The sequence below is a fragment of the Lycium ferocissimum genome, chromosome 7, assembly GCF_029784015.1.
Source record: "Lycium ferocissimum isolate CSIRO_LF1 chromosome 7, AGI_CSIRO_Lferr_CH_V1, whole genome shotgun sequence".
Classification (NCBI taxonomy): domain Eukaryota; kingdom Viridiplantae; phylum Streptophyta; class Magnoliopsida; order Solanales; family Solanaceae; genus Lycium; species Lycium ferocissimum.
In genome coordinates this window covers 35,258,100-35,276,287 of record NC_081348.1, presented here as the reverse complement: position 1 = coordinate 35,276,287, position 18,188 = coordinate 35,258,100, and the positions used below count along the sequence as shown (strand labels likewise).

The 18,188-nt window shown below is 34.8% G+C and overlaps 4 protein-coding genes across 4 annotated transcripts in view; 3 read left to right on the top strand and 1 right to left on the bottom strand.

The window, feature by feature from the left end:
* Positions 1–1,552: 1,552 nt before the first annotated feature.
* Positions 1,553–5,633, top strand: LOC132064637 (tubby-like F-box protein 8). The gene is made up of 6 exons (XM_059457690.1): positions 1,553–1,834; positions 2,233–2,283; positions 3,019–3,427; positions 3,592–3,679; positions 4,120–4,252; positions 4,733–5,633. The coding sequence occupies exons 3-6, from the start codon at positions 3,080–3,082 to the stop codon at positions 5,454–5,456; spliced, it is 1,293 nt and encodes a 430-aa protein (XP_059313673.1). The 5' UTR covers positions 1,553–1,834; positions 2,233–2,283; positions 3,019–3,079; the 3' UTR covers positions 5,457–5,633.
* Positions 5,634–7,730: 2,097 nt separating this feature from the next.
* LOC132064635 (protein BYPASS1-LIKE-like) lies at positions 7,731–10,012 on the top strand. The gene is made up of 2 exons (XM_059457685.1): positions 7,731–7,991; positions 8,532–10,012. Exon 2 carries the CDS (start codon positions 8,667–8,669, stop codon positions 9,846–9,848), a length of 1,182 nt encoding a protein of 393 aa, XP_059313668.1. The 5' UTR covers positions 7,731–7,991; positions 8,532–8,666; the 3' UTR covers positions 9,849–10,012.
* The window catches only part of LOC132064636 (large ribosomal subunit protein uL3-like), an 84,065-nt gene continuing 75,334 nt past the window's right edge, over positions 9,458–18,188 (top strand). Inside the window, exon 1 of the mRNA XM_059457688.1 lies at positions 9,458–9,469. The gene's annotated coding sequence lies outside the window, so the exon portion shown is untranslated. The remainder of the gene's footprint in view (positions 9,470–18,188) is intronic.
* On the bottom strand, positions 12,306–16,559 carry LOC132064634 (bZIP transcription factor 12-like). Its single transcript, XM_059457684.1, has 4 exons — positions 15,659–16,559; positions 15,470–15,541; positions 14,655–14,684; positions 12,306–12,824 (listed from the first exon to the last, which is right to left on the bottom strand). The coding sequence occupies exons 1-4, from the start codon at positions 16,286–16,288 to the stop codon at positions 12,744–12,746; spliced, it is 813 nt and encodes a 270-aa protein (XP_059313667.1). The 5' UTR covers positions 16,289–16,559; the 3' UTR covers positions 12,306–12,743.

Sequence of the window (18,188 nt, the reverse complement as noted above, 5' to 3'; positions counted from 1 at the left end):
TTCTAATTTTTAATGTTTCATCAATTAAAATAAAGAAATGACAAAAAGAAGCAGTTGCCTGCTTTTAAGAAAATTGAGAATACAAGAGATAGTAAAATGTAGTAGAAGAAAAGCAAGTATACCTGTATTCTACCCCACCAAAAATATGTATTACCAAACAGTAGGTGAAGATGGGGTCAGATTTAGGTGTCTGTTCCACGAAGTCCCTAAATTTCTTGTTGGATTTTGTCATAAGTCAAATTGAACAGGGCAGGAGCAACCATAGCACTAATATTCATTAAAAATTAAAAAGCCTCCACAGCTTTAAACGTGAATATGCATGCCGAAAAGAAAAAATAGAATAGACTAAAATAAATAAAGTTAGATTGCAATTACAATCAAAATGTTTGTTTCTATTTTGACATAGCTAGTCCTGTAGGTGAAAGCTCCATTTTTCTTGTTCAACGATAAAGATATATGCTTCTATAGGCAAATCAACCCCTATGTCAACGTCCTAATAAATATTTACAACGAAATTAACTTGGTAAAAGTGCTATTGCCATTCACTTTTTTATCCTTCTTTTTCTTTTTTTGCTTTTTTGCTTTGTCTATTCATTGCTGAGTAGACCTCAAAAAAGGGGTTACTTTTATTGAAGAGCATTTAATTTCATTACAGCGAGGGTAAAAGTAAATGAGCAAATGGCAACTCCTAAAATTGAATGACAGTTTTGATAAAATTAAATAAAAGAAATTTTGGAACCAACATGTATTCGGTTATTAAGGTTAGATTGATTATAATGTTGGATTCTCAAAGGAAAAAATATATAACTTGAACACCTTTTTTTTCCTTTTGTTTCTGTATCCTTTTATTTACTGGATGAGTTAAACTTTTGAGTATCCAACTCAAAAAAATCTAGTCTTAATAATCTATCTAAGTGAGCCATCTTTCTAATGCTTACTTTTAAAGTCTCAATTTTCAAACATATCCAATCCGAGCAACGAGTAATGGTTTACTTACTTAATTAATTAATGCTACAAGTTTTTGCATATTTTCAGTAAATTTAGCCATGCTACTATAAATGGAATGGTAACAGAGAGATCGATCATAAGTTTAGAAATTGCATTAGTATAAAAAGAAACATTTTAAATACAAGTAAAATAAAAGGTAAACAAACATCTACAAAAGGAAAAAGAAAAAAAGAAAAACTTAGATGTTTGTTGGCAAAAATATAGTTCATCCTCTATAGTAACATTTCACTATAAGGATCAAAGTTTCTTTTGAAACCAATTTTCATGTTATGTTATAGTATATATTCTCTATATTTTTATTATAACATTTAAAAATATTTAAACAAACGACTTGTTATAGAGAAGTTTGATCTAGTTTGTTTGATGAAAATAAAAACAAAACATTAAACAAAAACCAAAAGAGAAAAGAAGTCAAAAACTCCTTGTTCCCATGTCCCAAATGGAGGTAGCTTCGTAGTTGGATACTGCTCACGTAGTGCTCCAATATAATACTATTTGTGTGTGACCCCATTCAACAATTTAGTGCTAATAAAGTATATGCAACCCCCCCCCCCCTCCTCCACAACCACCTCCCCTTTTTTATTTTGTTTTTCCCCTTTTGTTCTTCTTCTCTCTCTGTGGTTTGTTGAACTAGATTTAATGTTGGGGTTTGAGTCTGGATGATAAAGATAGAGACTTGCAGTAAATACATATTCATACAGAAACTGATATTATCTAAAAATGTTTCTTGGCTCTGACCCACTTTTCTTTTCTTGATCTGTGCTCGTCTTCTCTCTGAAAATTCTTGGTCTTTGCTGACTTTTGATGTTCTTCTTCTTGTTTTAAGGTACAGATCTTTGATCTCTGTTTGTTCATCTTCAGATCTTATGTTCTTTGGTGTCTGTAGATTCCTTTCTTGTTTTTTATGTTTTTTATCTTTTTGTTTCTGTCCTAGGTAAGTTACTGTTCTGGAAATGTGAAGATATTCTTGGTTTATCTAGTTTTTGGCTTTTATTTTTTGCCTGTGTTTTCTGGTGTGAGGATAAAGTTACCCCTTTTGGTAAAAATCTTATCTTTTATGCTTGTCATCTTCAGATTGAAGTATTTTTTCGTTTCTTTTTCTGTTGGGTGGTTTGTTCTTTGATTTTATTGATCTTAAGTGATACAAAGTTCTTGTCTTTTGGGAATTTGGAGCTTTAATTTTTGTTTTGCTGAGAAATTTATGTTCTTGTCTTTGTTTTTTAGGTATTCCAAGAAGAAGTTATGGAGCTTTGATTATCCTATAGTACTTTGCAGGTTTGTTATCATTTGGACTCTTCATATTAGCTTGATAGATTGGTATCAACCTGGATACATATCGTTTAAGTTGTAGGTTTTTATGAGAATAAAGCATCTATTTTGTACTTAGAGAAACTTACCTGGAAAAAAACTGTTCTTTTTGGTCATAAGTAGATGAGGAAAGAAGTTGGTACTTGAAAGACTGCTCATTTTTCATAGATTCGGTTGTTGTCAAAGCTGCTTATGGACTTTGCATGATATGTTCAGAATAATTCTTAACAAATATTATTAGATTCTATTAGAAACAAATTTGGTAACTTCCTAACTTAAATCTGGACATTAAGTGATAACCCCGACAAGGAGTTGCACTTTCGTTTCTTGAAGTGTAATTTAGTTAACTGGTTGGTTCCCCTACTGGTGCCAATTTTCTGGCGAGTTTACATCTTTTTTTCTTGAGTAGCCTTTTTCACTATTAATAATTGATTTGCTGAAAGATTGATGAAAATTGAAAGCATTATACTCATGTCTTGCAACTAAGCCAGGACAACTGGCATGAGGCATCACCTTAAGAATGTAAAGAAGTTGTATCTGATAAAAGTCATGTGATTTGCTTTACTTAGGTGCCCATGTGAAGATGTCTCCTTTTACTCTTTTCTTTTCGCTTTAAATGCCTTTCTTGCTTTTTCCTCTTCATTTTTCTTCAGAAATCTATTATTTTATTGAAACACGATTTGTTTTCTTGTTCTTTTGCAGCTGTAACTATTTGTCAAGCTTGCTTTAGATTACTGGAAGCTTACCTGATAAGAAAGAGTAGATGTCGTTCCGCAGTATAGTTCGGGATGTAAGAGATAGTTTTGGTAGCTTATCAAGGCGGAGCTTCGATATAAGGCTGTCTGGTCATCACAGGGATAAATCACATGGTTCATTTTATGACTTAAGCGACCAGCCTCCTGTTATTCAAGACAGTTGTTGGGCCAATCTTCCTCCAGAGCTCCTTTTTGATGTAGTTAGAAGGTTAGAGGAGAGTGAGAGCACATGGCCCGGTCGTAAGCATGTCGTAGCATGTGCTGAAGTTTGTAGGTCATGGAGGAGTATGTGCAGGGACATTGTTAGAAATCCTGAATTTTGTGGAAAGCTGACTTTTCCTGTTTCCCTAAAGCAGGTATTTTAACTTCCTTAGAGGAATATTTCTCGTACTAACTTATTCAAGTACAGGAATATGCAACCTTAGTGGCAGTTCTATTGACTGTTATAGAGTTGGATAGTTGTAACGGAACTGACGTGCTTAAGAAGGCCATGGACTAATCTTTTACTTTCTCTTTTCAGCCTGGGCCTCGTGATGGAACTATCCAATGCTTCATCAAGCGGGATAAATCTAATTTGACTTACCATCTTTTCTTGTGTCTTAGTCCCGGTAAGCTTTACATTGTTGATATTAGCTCGATGTTTAAATAATTTTTGCATCTATTTTTCTCGTCTCTTCTTTGAGAAAATCATTGATACTATCCTTGCATTTAACGCATAGAAGGTACTTGCAATTCGCAACTGGAGGTGAACATTATCTTTGCTGTTTTTCCAATCTCCTGTCTGATAAAATCACTGATCTGTCTCCCCCTTCCCACTCAAACCCAAAGGCGAAAGTGGAAACAAATCAAAATTATTATAAAGTCTTCTCTAGTATGCTAATTGAGTTAATGATATCTTAGAGACTTATATTTCTAGATGTAATTACTGTCTAGACATATTTGGTCGAGATGCATTACTTCTTTGGTTACTCTTGTTCCATTGGCAGCATAATTTCTATGTGAGTAGCAATTGTTCGGAGGTTAATGAGTATTTCAACTTTCTTTGTAGCATTGTTAGTTGAAAACGGAAAGTTCCTTCTCTCTGCAAAAAGAACCAGACGTACTACTTGCACAGAGTATGTTATCTCAATGGATGCAGAAAACATCTCTAGATCAAGCAATACCTATATCGGAAAACTAAGGTAAATATGGAAGCTATTCATTTTGTTTTCAATATCTTTCTTGTCTTCACCTGGTATCTTTCTAACATGTTTCAGGAAAACTAAGTTTAATGAAGAATAGAAGCATGCATTTGATATATTCCTTTCCCCTTCCCACTCAGCAGAAATTGGTTTCTCCGTTGTTAGCTAATATTAAGACTAAGGCATGAGCAATCCTTGAGACTTGAGACTAGCCAGTAATTAGCTATGGTTTTCAATGAAACTTAAAATTTTGTGCGTGTATGCTGGCTTGCTGATATAGCCCAACTCTACAATACTTATGCATCCTTCTGCAGTATTTTGATAACACAACTCTCTTGGCTTAACTAGTCTAAAGGATCATTACATGTATGCTCGAGAAAGTGATTTTCATCTTTTAAACGAAAATGATCTAGTTGATTCTCCTTTCATTATGTGAAAAGTGACGTGCTACTGATGATTAAATATCACCGTCTATTGCAGATCAAATTTTCTAGGTACAAAATTCATTATATACGACACACAGCCTCCTTACACCTGTGCGCATGTCCCCGCTCCAGGGCGAACAAGCCGTAGATTCAACTCCACCAAAGTCTCTCCTAAAGTCCCAACAACTGGAAGCTATACCATATCCCAGATCACATACGAGCTGAATGTGCTTGGAACACGGGGTCCGCGGAGAATGCACTGTGTCATGCACTCAATTCCTGCCTCAGCACTTGACGCTGGTGGCTCTGTGCCTGGCCAACCAGAGCTTCTCTCAAGGCCCCTCGAGGATTCGTTTCGCAGTATCTCTTTCTCAAAGTCACTTGATCATTCCACTGAGTTCAGTAGCGCGCGATTTTCTGATATTGCTGGAGGATCATTAACTAATGAGGAAGATGATAGCAAGGGAAAACCACTGGTCCTGAAGAACAAGGCCCCTCGATGGCATGAACAACTGCAGTGCTGGTGCCTAAATTTTCGAGGGCGGGTGACAGTTGCATCTGTCAAGAATTTTCAGTTGATAGCTGCCACTCAACCACCTGCTGCGGGACCTACAACCTCTCAGCCGCCAACAAGCCAATCAGACCATGACAAAATCATCTTGCAATTCGGGAAAGTAGGCAAAGATATGTTTACCATGGACTACCGGTATCCCCTATCTGCATTTCAGGCTTTCGCTATCTGCTTGAGCAGCTTTGACACAAAATTGGCTTGTGAATAGAGGCTAAACATTTTTACATTAGGTTGCTAATATTATTAACTGTAATGCTTCTATTCTGGATTTATTGTACTTCCTTCTTTTCACCATTAGCAATGGAGATTGTCCCTAAAAAACCTGATTATAATCATGGCTTTGTTCCGGTGAGAAGTTGTAAAACAAGTTTATTTGTTGATGCCATTTAAAGTCTTGAGACTTCTCTGATCAATACCAAGGCACTGGATCACTGCCATTTACAAGAATTTCCACCGGAAAATGAAGTTACATTTTATGCTCATGAAAGTGTAATAAGAGAGCATCCGTCCGACCAGATCATTATGTGGTTACTGTTAAGACACATTACCTCGTCAACAGATCATTATGTGGTGTAAGTGTAAATAAACATGAGTTAATGGCTAATACCCCCCAAACTATAATGTTTTGCTGGTTTATACTTAAACTATGTGGCTTTTATAATGTCTAAACAAACCCACAAATTATCCTTGGTTTGCGAGTTTCATATGTGAACTATCGAAAGATTTCTGTTATCCACTGAACTATATTTTTAGAACATTAAACCCTCTGCCCCCACGAAGGAACAGATAGTAATGAGTTTGTAATGACCTTTTAACTAGTTTATTTAATTTCTTGTGTTAACTTTGGTATACTTTAATTTGGGCTGAAAATATAATGTCAAGTGTATGTCACTAGGAGCATTGAACAATATTCTTCCAAGGGGTTTTAACCTTCGAAAATTATAGTTCGGAGTGGGGGAGTAACAAAAACACCCGATATTTTAATTTGAAACTTGCAAAATAGTGATAGTTTAGGTTTTTATTTTTTATTTTTTTGTATTAACTCTAAGTTTAAATGATGCATGTGGTACCACTTGACAAATTTTTTAAGTCTTTTAGGAGCGTGAAATGCACACCCTAATAAATATTAAGTGGGGGGATTTTAATGCCCGAAAATCATATTTTAAGAAAGTAACGGAAACAAGACATAGTTTAAGTATTAAACTAGCAAAATAATTTAAGGGGTTTTTTTTAGCCATTAACTCTATAACAATACATGGAATGTTAAAAAAAAAAAAAAAAAAAAAATACATGGAATGTTATGTTAGAATTACTTACTTTAAGGACATTTAGTTTAAGCGGAAGCATTGTACCTTTGCAGAAATACGAGTAAAAATGCGTCTGATAGATCCTTGTGATTCGGCCCTCACCCGAACTCCGCCATAGCAGAAGCTTTGTGCACCGGGCTGTCCTTTACCCAAGTTTAATTCCTTTATATGATTTAACATAACTGATTGAAACGGTTATCTGAGTGTTCGATTCTTCCTATCTCTTTTTCTGGTTATCTGAGTCTTCCTCAATCCTTAGCAAACTGATCTTTCACCAGCTTCTTTGACTAGTCAACTATCAATATATTACTTCTAAGTCAAATTAAACTGGAAGTATTTTAGAAGTTGTACACATAAAATCCAAAGCAAATCACTTTCAATTACTTTAATAAAATGTTCATTATTTCACTTAAAACTTTATCTAAGTCATGACCGGTACACCCACATAGGGAGGCCTTGCACATAACTTGCGGATATTACTGTTAAAGAATTGGTTAATTTGTCAAAGTTATCAAACATAAACAAAGATTTTAGCTTTGTTAGGATGCTAATTGCTAAGACTAACTCATTAGCACGATAGCTAATTTTTTTTTTCCGGCACAAACGAGATGTCTTTTCCCGCCCTGATTTTTCCATATCCCTCATAAGAAAAACTTGCTCATGAGAAAAAAAAAAATCACAAAAAATAAAATTGGGCATAAATTGTCACAGACGCTATTTTTTTTGTTCTTTAAAAGTATAGTACTATGTTTTTGTTCATATATGAATTCGAATCAAATATAGTTGGTGCATATGAACTGCCAGCAAAAGTTACATTCATCACTATTGACGATTTACTTCTCTCTTGTTAAAGATAGTATTCGGACAAACTTTTCCACACATCCATTATTTCAATAAATATTTGTTATCTTTCGCCAGGTCAGGTATTACATAATTTATCCATATTATTCGTTTTTCTACGTGTAATCAAATACAAAGATGCCAAATGGTGTAAGGAGGAAGCAAACAATTGCATTATGGGGGTATAATTGTGATTTGGAAGAACCATAAAGAGAATATATATAAAGGAGAATAAAGTGTAAAAACATTAAGCACCATAAAAAAAGTACACGAAGACAAAACTTTAAGGGGGAACAAATACAATAAGACCAAATATCAAACACCATAACACAAAAAAACCCAAAAAAACATTCTTGTTCGGAAATCAAGAAAATCATGCTTTACCTCCAAAAACGCTCTGTTGTTTTAATAGTTTGTTTAACAATATTTTTAGTTTATTCTTTTTTCATTTTGCTTCTTAAATACGTCTTGATTTGCAACCCAACATTGTTTTGTCACCAACAAAGGCAAGGGGGGCCTCCTTGTCCTTGTCTAGGGTTAAATATATCTTCTCTTTCTTTCTTCCTCTTCAAACATGTCCAACTTGCTCTTTATAGGTAATTCTTTATTTCCTTTCCCCTTACGTTTCAATTTCTTTTATCTTTTTCAGTTTATTTGTTGAAAGTTACAATCTTTTTATTTGTTTCTTTCATCTGTTTTGAAAATTGTTTGTAGGATCTAGTTCTTGGAATTGAATTTTGATCTGGGGTTTGGTTTTTGAGTTTGAAATTTGATTTTGTTGATTTGCCTGTCTGAAATTTGAAGTGGGTTTTGGGTTTTGGTTTTGGTTTTGAATTGTAACTGTTCAAACCCTTAAAGGGTCTGTTTTAATATAAGTTTTGCTGAATTATGGTGTGTAGTCTTGTTTCTGTTTTAATATAAGTTTTGCTGAATTATGATGTGTAGTCTTGTTTCTGTTTTAATATAAGTTTTGCTGAATTATGGTGTGTAGTCTTGTTTCTGTTTGTGTTTCCTTTTGGAAATTTGTAGGATTGCAATATTGGAACCTAGAAATGCTGTTTTCTTTTCTTTTTTTGGTTTATTGATAATTGATTTGTAGGATTGCTGAATTTTGTTTGGTGTTATGTCAACTGCAGTAGTTGAAGGTATTTTATGCCTGGGTTCTATACAATAATCTGGGTTGAGCTGCTTTTAAGATTTTGAGGAGGTCTCATCTTACTTTACATTATCACAAAAAGAAAAAAGAAAAAAGATTGTGAGGTTAAAATAAAATGCCTTCTTCAGATAGTCATGGTTCTTCAATGCCGTTTGCCTCATTCCGTCGTTCAATTATGAGTATTAGAAGTGAACAACAGGTTCATTCCTTGGAATTGAACCATGATTCTAATATCCAGGAGATTGATCAGGAAGCATTTCAGAAACTAGTGTCCACTCGATTTCAAGAACTGTCGGTTGCTTCTGCTGATGAATTCCTTTCCATTGCATGGATTCAGAAGTTACTAGACGTGTTTACCAGTTGTCAGGAAGAGTTCAGAATCGTATTGTGTAACAATAAGGAACTCCTCCTGAAATCCCCTCAAGATAAGCTTTTGTCTGACTACTTTGATAGAACTATAAAAGCACTTGATATTTGCAATGCAGCCCGTGATGGGATTGGGAAGATTCGACTCTGGCAGAAGCATTTGGAAATCGTGGTTTCCGCATTGGATTCTCGACAAAAGATGATTGGTGAAGGTCAGCTTCGTCGGACTAGAAAGAGTCTTATGGATTTGGCTCTTGTGATGCTAGATGAGAAAGAAAGTGGATCTGTTTTCTCTCAGAGGAACCGTTCTTTTGGACGCCATAATAAGACCAAGGATCACCAGCGTCGTCCTTCTTCTGGGCACTCAAGGTCTTTATCTTGGAGCGTGTCTCAAAGTTGGTCAGCATCTAAACAGCTCCAGTCAATTGCAAGTCACTTGGTTGCTCCACGTGGACATGAAGTAGCTGCAACAAATGGGATAGCAAACCTTGTCTTTACAATGAACTTTATTCTCCTGTTTGTACTTTGGGTTCTTGTTGCTGCTGTCCCTTGTCAAGATCGAAGCCTCCAAATTCATTTTCCTATCCCAAGGCAATTCTCATGGAGCAATCCCCTTTGGTTGCTTCATGGTAGGATAATGGATGAAGCTAAGAAGCCAGAGCGCCGAAATTCAAGTGGATTATTGAAGGAAGTTTATCAGATAGAAAAATGTGTCCATCACTTGACTGATTTGATAGACTCTGTTCAGTTACCATTGACCGAGGAGCAGATGGAAGAAGTAAAATTGGGTGGAAAAGATTTATCAGCTGTTTGTGAAGCTCTTAAGATTGGCCTTTATCCACTAGAACGCCATTTAAAGGAAGTATTCAGAAAAATTATGAGTTGCCGGGCAGAGGGTCTTGAACTCCTGGAAAGTGCAAATCAGCCTTAGAATTCAAGTTGTCGACAACATCGAACTAAATGTGATTTCATATACGTCTTTATTTTGGTTTTTCTGGCATTAAGGAAGTTAAAAGGGAAAAACAAATCTAGCAATTTAGCAGGTAAGATTGTATGTACTACTATACTTTATGTAAAACCAGCTTCCATTTTTCATGCTCTGGATTGTGATGGTTTCTAAATTTTTTCATTTTTTCCCCTTTTTCTGGGAGGGGGTGGAGATGGTGTTTGTTATTATTATACTTTTACTTGAATGCAGCTATTGATTTGTTGTATCTCCTTGGCGACATGCATATTAACTGATGAATACACAGCAATTCTTGTATTGTCAATGATGTGGAAATTTGAAGAGCTTGTGATAAGAATTAGCATTTTAAGTTCATAATACCTTTTCAATTTGGCCTATTCTCTTTCTATGATATTTATTTTAGAACAAGTCATATTTTCAGGCAGTATTTACCATATGCAGAAATCATCTAACGATAGTTTTGCCGTGCAGAGATTTCAATGTCTTACAGATGCATAATGTTAGGAATGTAATTAGCTCGTTTACAGGTGCACTATCAACTAGAATCCCAAAATAAAAAGACTGTAATTTGTTTTTGAACGGCAGGGACAAATGCAAGATTTTATCTTATTCAACCACCTTATTCTTCGCGTTTTAGTGTTTTCCTCTATTTCTTTCCGGCAGCAATCAAGGGATCAGTATACTTGCACTGAAGCAAAAATTAAGCTTGCATCATTCTTTTTCGTAGTTGTTGATTTCCTTTCTCACTCTGATTATACTTGATCCTTAGTTGTCCTTTGTTACCTTTGCAGCACTCAGTTATATTTGTATATCCTCCAGTGTCCTTGATACAGTCACTTACCTTACTGGATTTGTGCATTCTGCAATTCCCCATTCTATATTTTGGCTAGATTAAATTAAGCAACTGTCTCTGCAACTTGGAATTCTTGTCATGTTACATTATCTGCAGGTAGAGTTACCTCTTATCTGGGATAAATGGATGTTGGATTGTTGCCTCTGCATTGGGCAACATGCTACTTCAAGACAGCAACTCACTGAATTTTTCATGTTACTTTAATAATGAAATATACCTTACCTCAATTAATGTTAAGTTAATACCTTTGTTTTATTGTTCTTCATTTTTTTTGGTTCAAATTTTCATGTTTATTAGATAAATAATTATTTTTGCTGTCAACCTCACATGTCTGCAGCATGTATTCATCCCATATGTCAATAAGATGGGTTGCACATTAAATTGAGCAGTTATTGTTGGTCCCTCCTTACCTTGCTATCTAGAGTGGGGGTTAGAATTCCATGTGAGAACAGCCTGTAGCAAGGCATATAAAATTGGAGCATGATTAAAATGAATTTTATTTGACTGTTTATAGAATTAAGTAGTATTTTAGACAATTAATGAGTCAAAGAACTTGGAATTCTGTGTATTTTGATGTTAGAAGTACAATGAAACCAAAACGAGTAACGGATTTTGGCTTACATGTTTTACATTCAAAATTAGTGATGGAAAGTTATGGACCAGTGGCGATGATGAGAGCAAAAGGCTTAGAGAAATTAAATTCTTGTTTTGTTAACAGTCAATTCGTTCGCTTTTAAATCTTATAGTTGAAATTTCCCGAATTGTGATGTGACATTTGTCAGACATGATACAATTTGTTTCCTCTTACAACTGTTTTGGAGCTAGGTAATTCTGGATCCCACCATACTTTTCTTGACAGGATGTTCAATTATGCTCGACTTTGACAATATTGCTGACTTGAAATAAATAAAATTTTCTCACTATGACAATGCAAGTGTCTAGAAGGGAGACACTTTTACATGATATGAGAGTAAATCTTATCTTTGAGATATTGTCATACAAGTCACCAACAAATATTGAGAATAATTTACTACCATATGCCAAGGGGGGTATTTTCTGTTTCTTTGAATCGACTGAAGTCACTCTTTTAGCTTAGTCCATGAAATTGGTGAACCGTGAGAAATGGTTAGTTGCATGGGATGGACGATCCTCCTCGCGCTGAGAATACCTCTTTTATACTTCTTGTGGCAAGAAAAATCAGGCCCAAAGTGCTTTATTTATTTAGAAAAGAATGGAGAGTGAGTGAAATCTTAGCAGAGGGTGCCACTAAAGTTGGCCGCAAAACTTGCTTTGGGGAAAAGAGGTTTGGTCTTCTATCTCTATCCACTGCTCTTAGCCTTGAGCCTTGTTAGAGGGTATATACACTTCTTTCCCTCGTGTTTATTTCCAACTCTTAGACGGACTAGAAAAGAGGGTATACACACTTCTTTACATCCACTAATTCTCAATCCATTATAATCAATCACCATTTGATCACATTGCAAGACACAGGAAATAATACATTACTTTCCTTCAATACCCAATTTCGCTGTGGCTAATCCAGTGTAAAGCAGACAGAAATTCAAGACTGGGCACATGAATACTCATAATTGCAAGATTTGCAAGATCCATTCTTATTCTAAAAACAGACACTACTGTAACATTAGTTAGGTAGTATAAACAGAGAACCAAGTTTCACTCTTCCCTGCAACCAGCATGATATGCCTGCGGAAGCTAAAAGTACAGTATATTCTCTTCTAACTACGCGAACAAACTATAGAAAGCTATCAAAGCATAAGCCTAACACTACATACTCCCCCCTTCATGCATAATTCATAATAGAACTTAGCAGCTTTTCTCAGCTTCAGTTTGGAAGTGGTCTCTTTAACGGCTCCATCATCTAATAAGTTAACTACAGATATGTACGGTCCAAGTTCCTTTGGTAACCAGAACAACCTCTTCCTCCTCTGAGCTTTCAGCAGCACCGTCATTGATACTTCATATGGTTAAGGAGCTTTTAGGACAACCTACCAGCTCATTGATCGAACTCTTCGCAGAACTCTTGGTGGTCTTCGCTTCTCTACAACTGGCATCAGGTTTTCCATAATCTGCACGGAAATAATATGAAAAGTGAGTCAATGGTGAAACCAAGTCAGAATACATATTTTACGGAGAGATGACAAGGATACATTCCAACAACTGAAACACATCTTATTCAGACTACAAACACAGTTCACATACAAATCTCAATTTAAAACTAGGTTCAAAAAGCTACCAGTCTCTAAAATTTGATATATACGACCATACAAGGTAGTGTACAGTAGGGGACAATTTGGAGTTTTTGAAACCCCGTTACTTCCTTTTCCCTATAAAACCCCGGTAACTGCCTCCACAAAAATAAAAGAAAAGATCAATATTGTGAAATGTTTAATCTTCTATTGGAATCCTCCAGCTCTTTCCAGTCTTCTCCCAAGATCCTATTTGGTTTTTTCCCATTATCTCTCCCTTTTCTCACATTATATACCTAATAAGTAATAACTACTTCAAAGTTTTCTATTGAGGGGAAAAAGAACAGCTTAAGATGTCTCTAATAACAAGTTTTGTTGAAATAACAAAAGCAGACAGACGCAAAGCCAATGATCAAAAGGCAGAGTTGTAGTAAAAAATTTCAACCTCCCTGATCTTTATGACATTTTTTTTTTCTTTTGATCAAGTAAATGTATTTTCATTCATAAATATGGCCATAACCCTTACACTGACATTAAGACAGCATGTGATTGATGCTTTAAAGAGGAATAACTAATTAAGACAGCATGCGATTGATGCTTTAAAGAGGAATAACTAATCTCCTTACAAGCATAAGTGTCGGTAAGAATATAAGAAACATTGCAAGGGAGAACTTCATGGAATCATGTCCCAACTCTAACTGACTGTGTTTGAAACATAAACCTTATACCGAATGCCTAAGCAAGTAGCACGAATGGTGAATTTACATACACAGGTATGACTGAGCAAAAGGAATTTCCTTATTGAAAAGGGAAAGAAAGATCATGAAAATGTAAGAAAAAACAAATTTAAAGGAGTTCCACAGGTGGTTTGGAAAGAAGGAGAGAGTTCCAAAGACTATTATTCACAGGAGTTGAATTACATACATCTGGCAGTTACTCTTGGAGTTATCCGTCAAGATATAGATTTATGAAGTAGAAAATCAAACACATCTCGATTCAACGCGTGTAGGTATATATTTCCACTGTGATCTGCATTTTAACGATCAACTTCATCTATAAGATCCTGGTTCTTTGTTTTGCCACGTTATCAATTTCATAACCTTCCAGGATATGTTATTTGTAGGAACCTTTTGAATATTAAGTTACTTTTTTGAAGCCAAATGCAAAAATAATAGCAATTTCAAGAAGCACTTTTCTAATGATCGTCTAGAGTCGCAGCTTTACAAGGAAACAGGTGAATCATTTGGCAATGTTGCATAAAGGACTACCACATGAAGAACTAGCTGCTTATGAACTGCTTGACACTTTCCTGAATCCTCACGCTAAAAATAGTGAGTACAGATAAAATTTGAGTTGAATTTGCTCAGTTAATCGGTTGGTTATCCTCTCCATGTGCACAAGAGAATAACTAGCAACAAGCAATAATGCCACAAGAAATGGTCATACACAAGAAACGAACAAATCTAATGTCATACAAGAGGGAGGTGGAAAATAACAGAGCTCAGCTCATCCAGAGAAAACAGAAAATAATACTAACGTTACTGAAAGAGATAAGAAACAGTTAAGAGTAGAAGCATTATCCAACCAAGAAAATTCAGAATTGATCGAGCAATACATAAAAATATATACACCAAGAATATCATTTCTAACGCATCCTAAAATTTTATTACTGAAGTGGCATATTATAGAGCAAAAGAGCAAAACTCATACCTGCTTAAGTCTCTCCTTATTCTTCTCCTCCTGCATTAGGCCAAAAAAAATCGGTTCTTTTAGAAATTTCTTGGAACAGAATATGTTACACAAAGCTTAATTTACGTGCTCCAAGTAACAAGAAATCAGGACTACTAATAAGCAGCATTACAGTTCTTAACAATATAATGAACAGAAAGAAGACGTCCTTTTATTACCAAGAAAATGGAAATTCATAAGTACCCTAAAGTTAGGAATATAACCAAAGCCAGAAGCCAAAATGAAGGTATTGGGCATGCTGAGATGAATGAGGCTACAGAACAGTGAAACCGAAATTCATAAAGCTAAAAACTTTTTGTAAAAGAGTGAAGTGAATAGAAAGCTAGCCTATTGAACAAAGACGGATCCAGGATTTAAATTTATAGGTTCAATCTTTAAGGTTTTAGCATTGAACCCGTTGTATCTTTAAGGTTATGGGTTCATATCTAGTATTTATTGCAATTTTAGTAAACATTTTACACATAAATTTATCTTTACGTGTCGAAAGTATTTGGTTTAGATGAACCCGGTACCGATACATTGGATCTGCCGCCCCTGCTAATGAATCCTTACAAAATGATGATTTCGATACTCCCGAATAACAACAAGCAAGTTTGAAAGAACCCTTTTTTCTGTAAATCTGAAGAAAGTTGATTCAATTTTTGGATATCAAAATTATAAAACCAGCCAATTTCACTTCATAAAAACAAATTCAAAAGAAAAAGAATTAAACTTTCAGTCATCTAGAATGTAAAACAAACAAGATCAATCACACTTTAGAAAGAACTAAAACTAACCTCTTCTCTCAACAGCCTTGCATTTTCCTCCTCCAATTGAGTAACCAAAGACTCCAATTCCACTGTATAAGCCTGAAATTCAATAAAAACACACATGCATGTCTCAAAATTTCACCCCAAACAGACCCCCAAAATAATCAAAAATAGCTACAACCATTCACATAATTAGAAATTTACTAAAAAATGCACCTGTTTTCGCTCTCTAGACCTGGCAGCAGACTCTCTATTCTTGATCATCCTTCTCTGTTTCTGCTGTGTAGCTTTATCAACCGGCAATTCATCAACAGTTGACCTTCTCTTCCCTCTTCCACTACCACTCCCAGTTGCACTAATAGCCACAACCCCCCCATTTCCATATCCCATATGGGGTTGGGGTTCCATATTACCATACCCCCCTGGAGGTCCATTACTCTGCATGCCCACTGGAAACTGACAATTCATTGGATTATCCACCACAAACCCTCCTCCGGCAGACACCGGAACTCTAACATCTTCCTCTGTAACAGCACCAGCTTTGGTCAAGAAATCCTCCAAAGTCATCTCTGGCTCCCTACTATTACTCCCTGCTACAATTTCCTTCCAGACTTCATCTACGGTTTTATTGGGACCCACATCGGTGGTGGGGGTGGTGTTGGTGGAAGAAAAAGGGTCGGTAGGATCAGAGTAAATGTTGTTGAGGATTTCATCCATGTTCATAGAACCGAAGTTTCTAGAAGGATCAGAATGTAAAGAAGAAGAAGATGAAGAAGTTGGGTTTTGAAGAGAAGAACGATCCGAATTAGGCGTTCTTGATGATGACGCCATCACCTTTGACGCCATACTTGCCGTCTTTTTAGGGATCTCTTTTTTTCTTCTTCTTCTTCTTCTTTTTCGCTAGAATTTTAATATCCAATAACTGATTCTTGAGGGGATTGAAGGGAAGTTTGGATCTTTTTTTGTATGAGTTTTTCTTCTTCTTGTTGACTGGTAATTTGAAAGTGTTGTTAGTTTTTGTAAGAGACAAACTCCAAAGAGGAACACAGTAAAGTGGTTTGTGAAGTTTGGAGTATCCTAGTACATAGACACAAACAAAGTGTGTTTTATGTACACTGTTTTTTTTCTCCAAAGGGATCAATCCTAGTACCCCCATTTCAAGAAAATAAACTGTTTTATGGGATCCCTTGTTTTATTTACCTTTTACCGTACACCTCCTCTAGCCTAGGAAACAATTACTACTCCATTCATACTAATTTATGTACGTAATACTTTTCGCTTTTAGTCAATTGGTAAAATTTTAAAATTAAATTGAATTAGACTAATTTAATATTTAAAATTAAATTTTATATACTGAAAACGTATAGTATTTTATGTAGGTTTTCAGTATTTGAATTAGACTAATTTATACAACTTATAGTATTTTATGTAGGTTTTCAGTATATAAAATTTAATTTTAAATATTAAATTAGTCTAATTCAATTTAATTTTAAAATTTTAGTCACGGGAGTACTATTTTTCAGAGAGAGTGAATTATTGTCTCTTTAAATCATTTCAGATAATACTGATATTATTAGCTAGCTAATTTTTTTAGTTTGATCAAGTCAAAAGCCTGAATTCCACATTTATTACTGTGGCTGGGTGGATAAAAAGTTGGACAGCAGTAGAGAAAGTAAAGACTGCATGCGATAGTCATGTCATAGATTTATGGGGGCATACTTGTCATTACGCTTTTAGATGCAACTTACTTCTGATAGACACGTGTTGATGCCCGTTTCTTCTCTATTTTGATGAGATGTTTCTCCTTTTATTTGCATAAAATAAATATATATATATTTTTTGCTTTCCTTGTACTAGTATATCAAGAAAAAGAAAGACCAAGAGGCAAAAAGTATATTTTGATAAAATCTTAGAAGGAAAATAAACCTCTAAAACTTGAGTACTATATTAAATTGCCTGGAAAGAAAATGGTGAAATTTAAGTTTTATACTATTTTTTAACTTTAAATTGCCAAAAAATAAAACTATTAAAGTTTCTTGCACTGAAGAATTTTCCAGTAATTAAGTCTTATAGAAAAAAAGGTTGGTTGTAAGAAGCATACAAATTATTATAATTGGTTGACTTGTTGATAAATAAATAAAGAAATTTTCAGCCTGCATAAATTGCTGTCGCAGTATTCAAAAGATTGCCGACATGTACAAATTTAATAAAATGACTTACGAAAAATAAATTAGCAGACTGCAAAAACGAGAAAAAGACGGAAAGGAAAAAAAAAAAAATACTTTATTATCCCGAAACCATTTTCTATTATTTTGAGCAGATTCGTTTGTCTTTTGCGCAAGCAATATTCTTCCCCGTATCCGACAAGTAAATGCTTCTCTAGAAGAGTCCGGAATCAAAATGACCCCAAATAAAACTTTTTGAACCAAAATATCCTAATAATAAAAAAAAAGTGATAAAAGTATAGCGCAATAATTTACTACGCTAAAGGATTTAACCGTAACGCGCGGTTAAGTCCTTTAATGCAGTAAAATACTGCATTATAGAACCAGTTAAAAAAAAAATCTATAATGCAGTAAAATACTGCGTTATAGAAACAGTACCCAAAAAAAAAAAAATTGGCCAACTTTATTTTTTGCAACACTTAATGTTTTTTTCATACTTTGACCAACGATTAATCGTGTGTCAAGACTCCGAAACGTCAATATTTAATATAGAACTTGATATTTTTTTCTGCGTACAATAA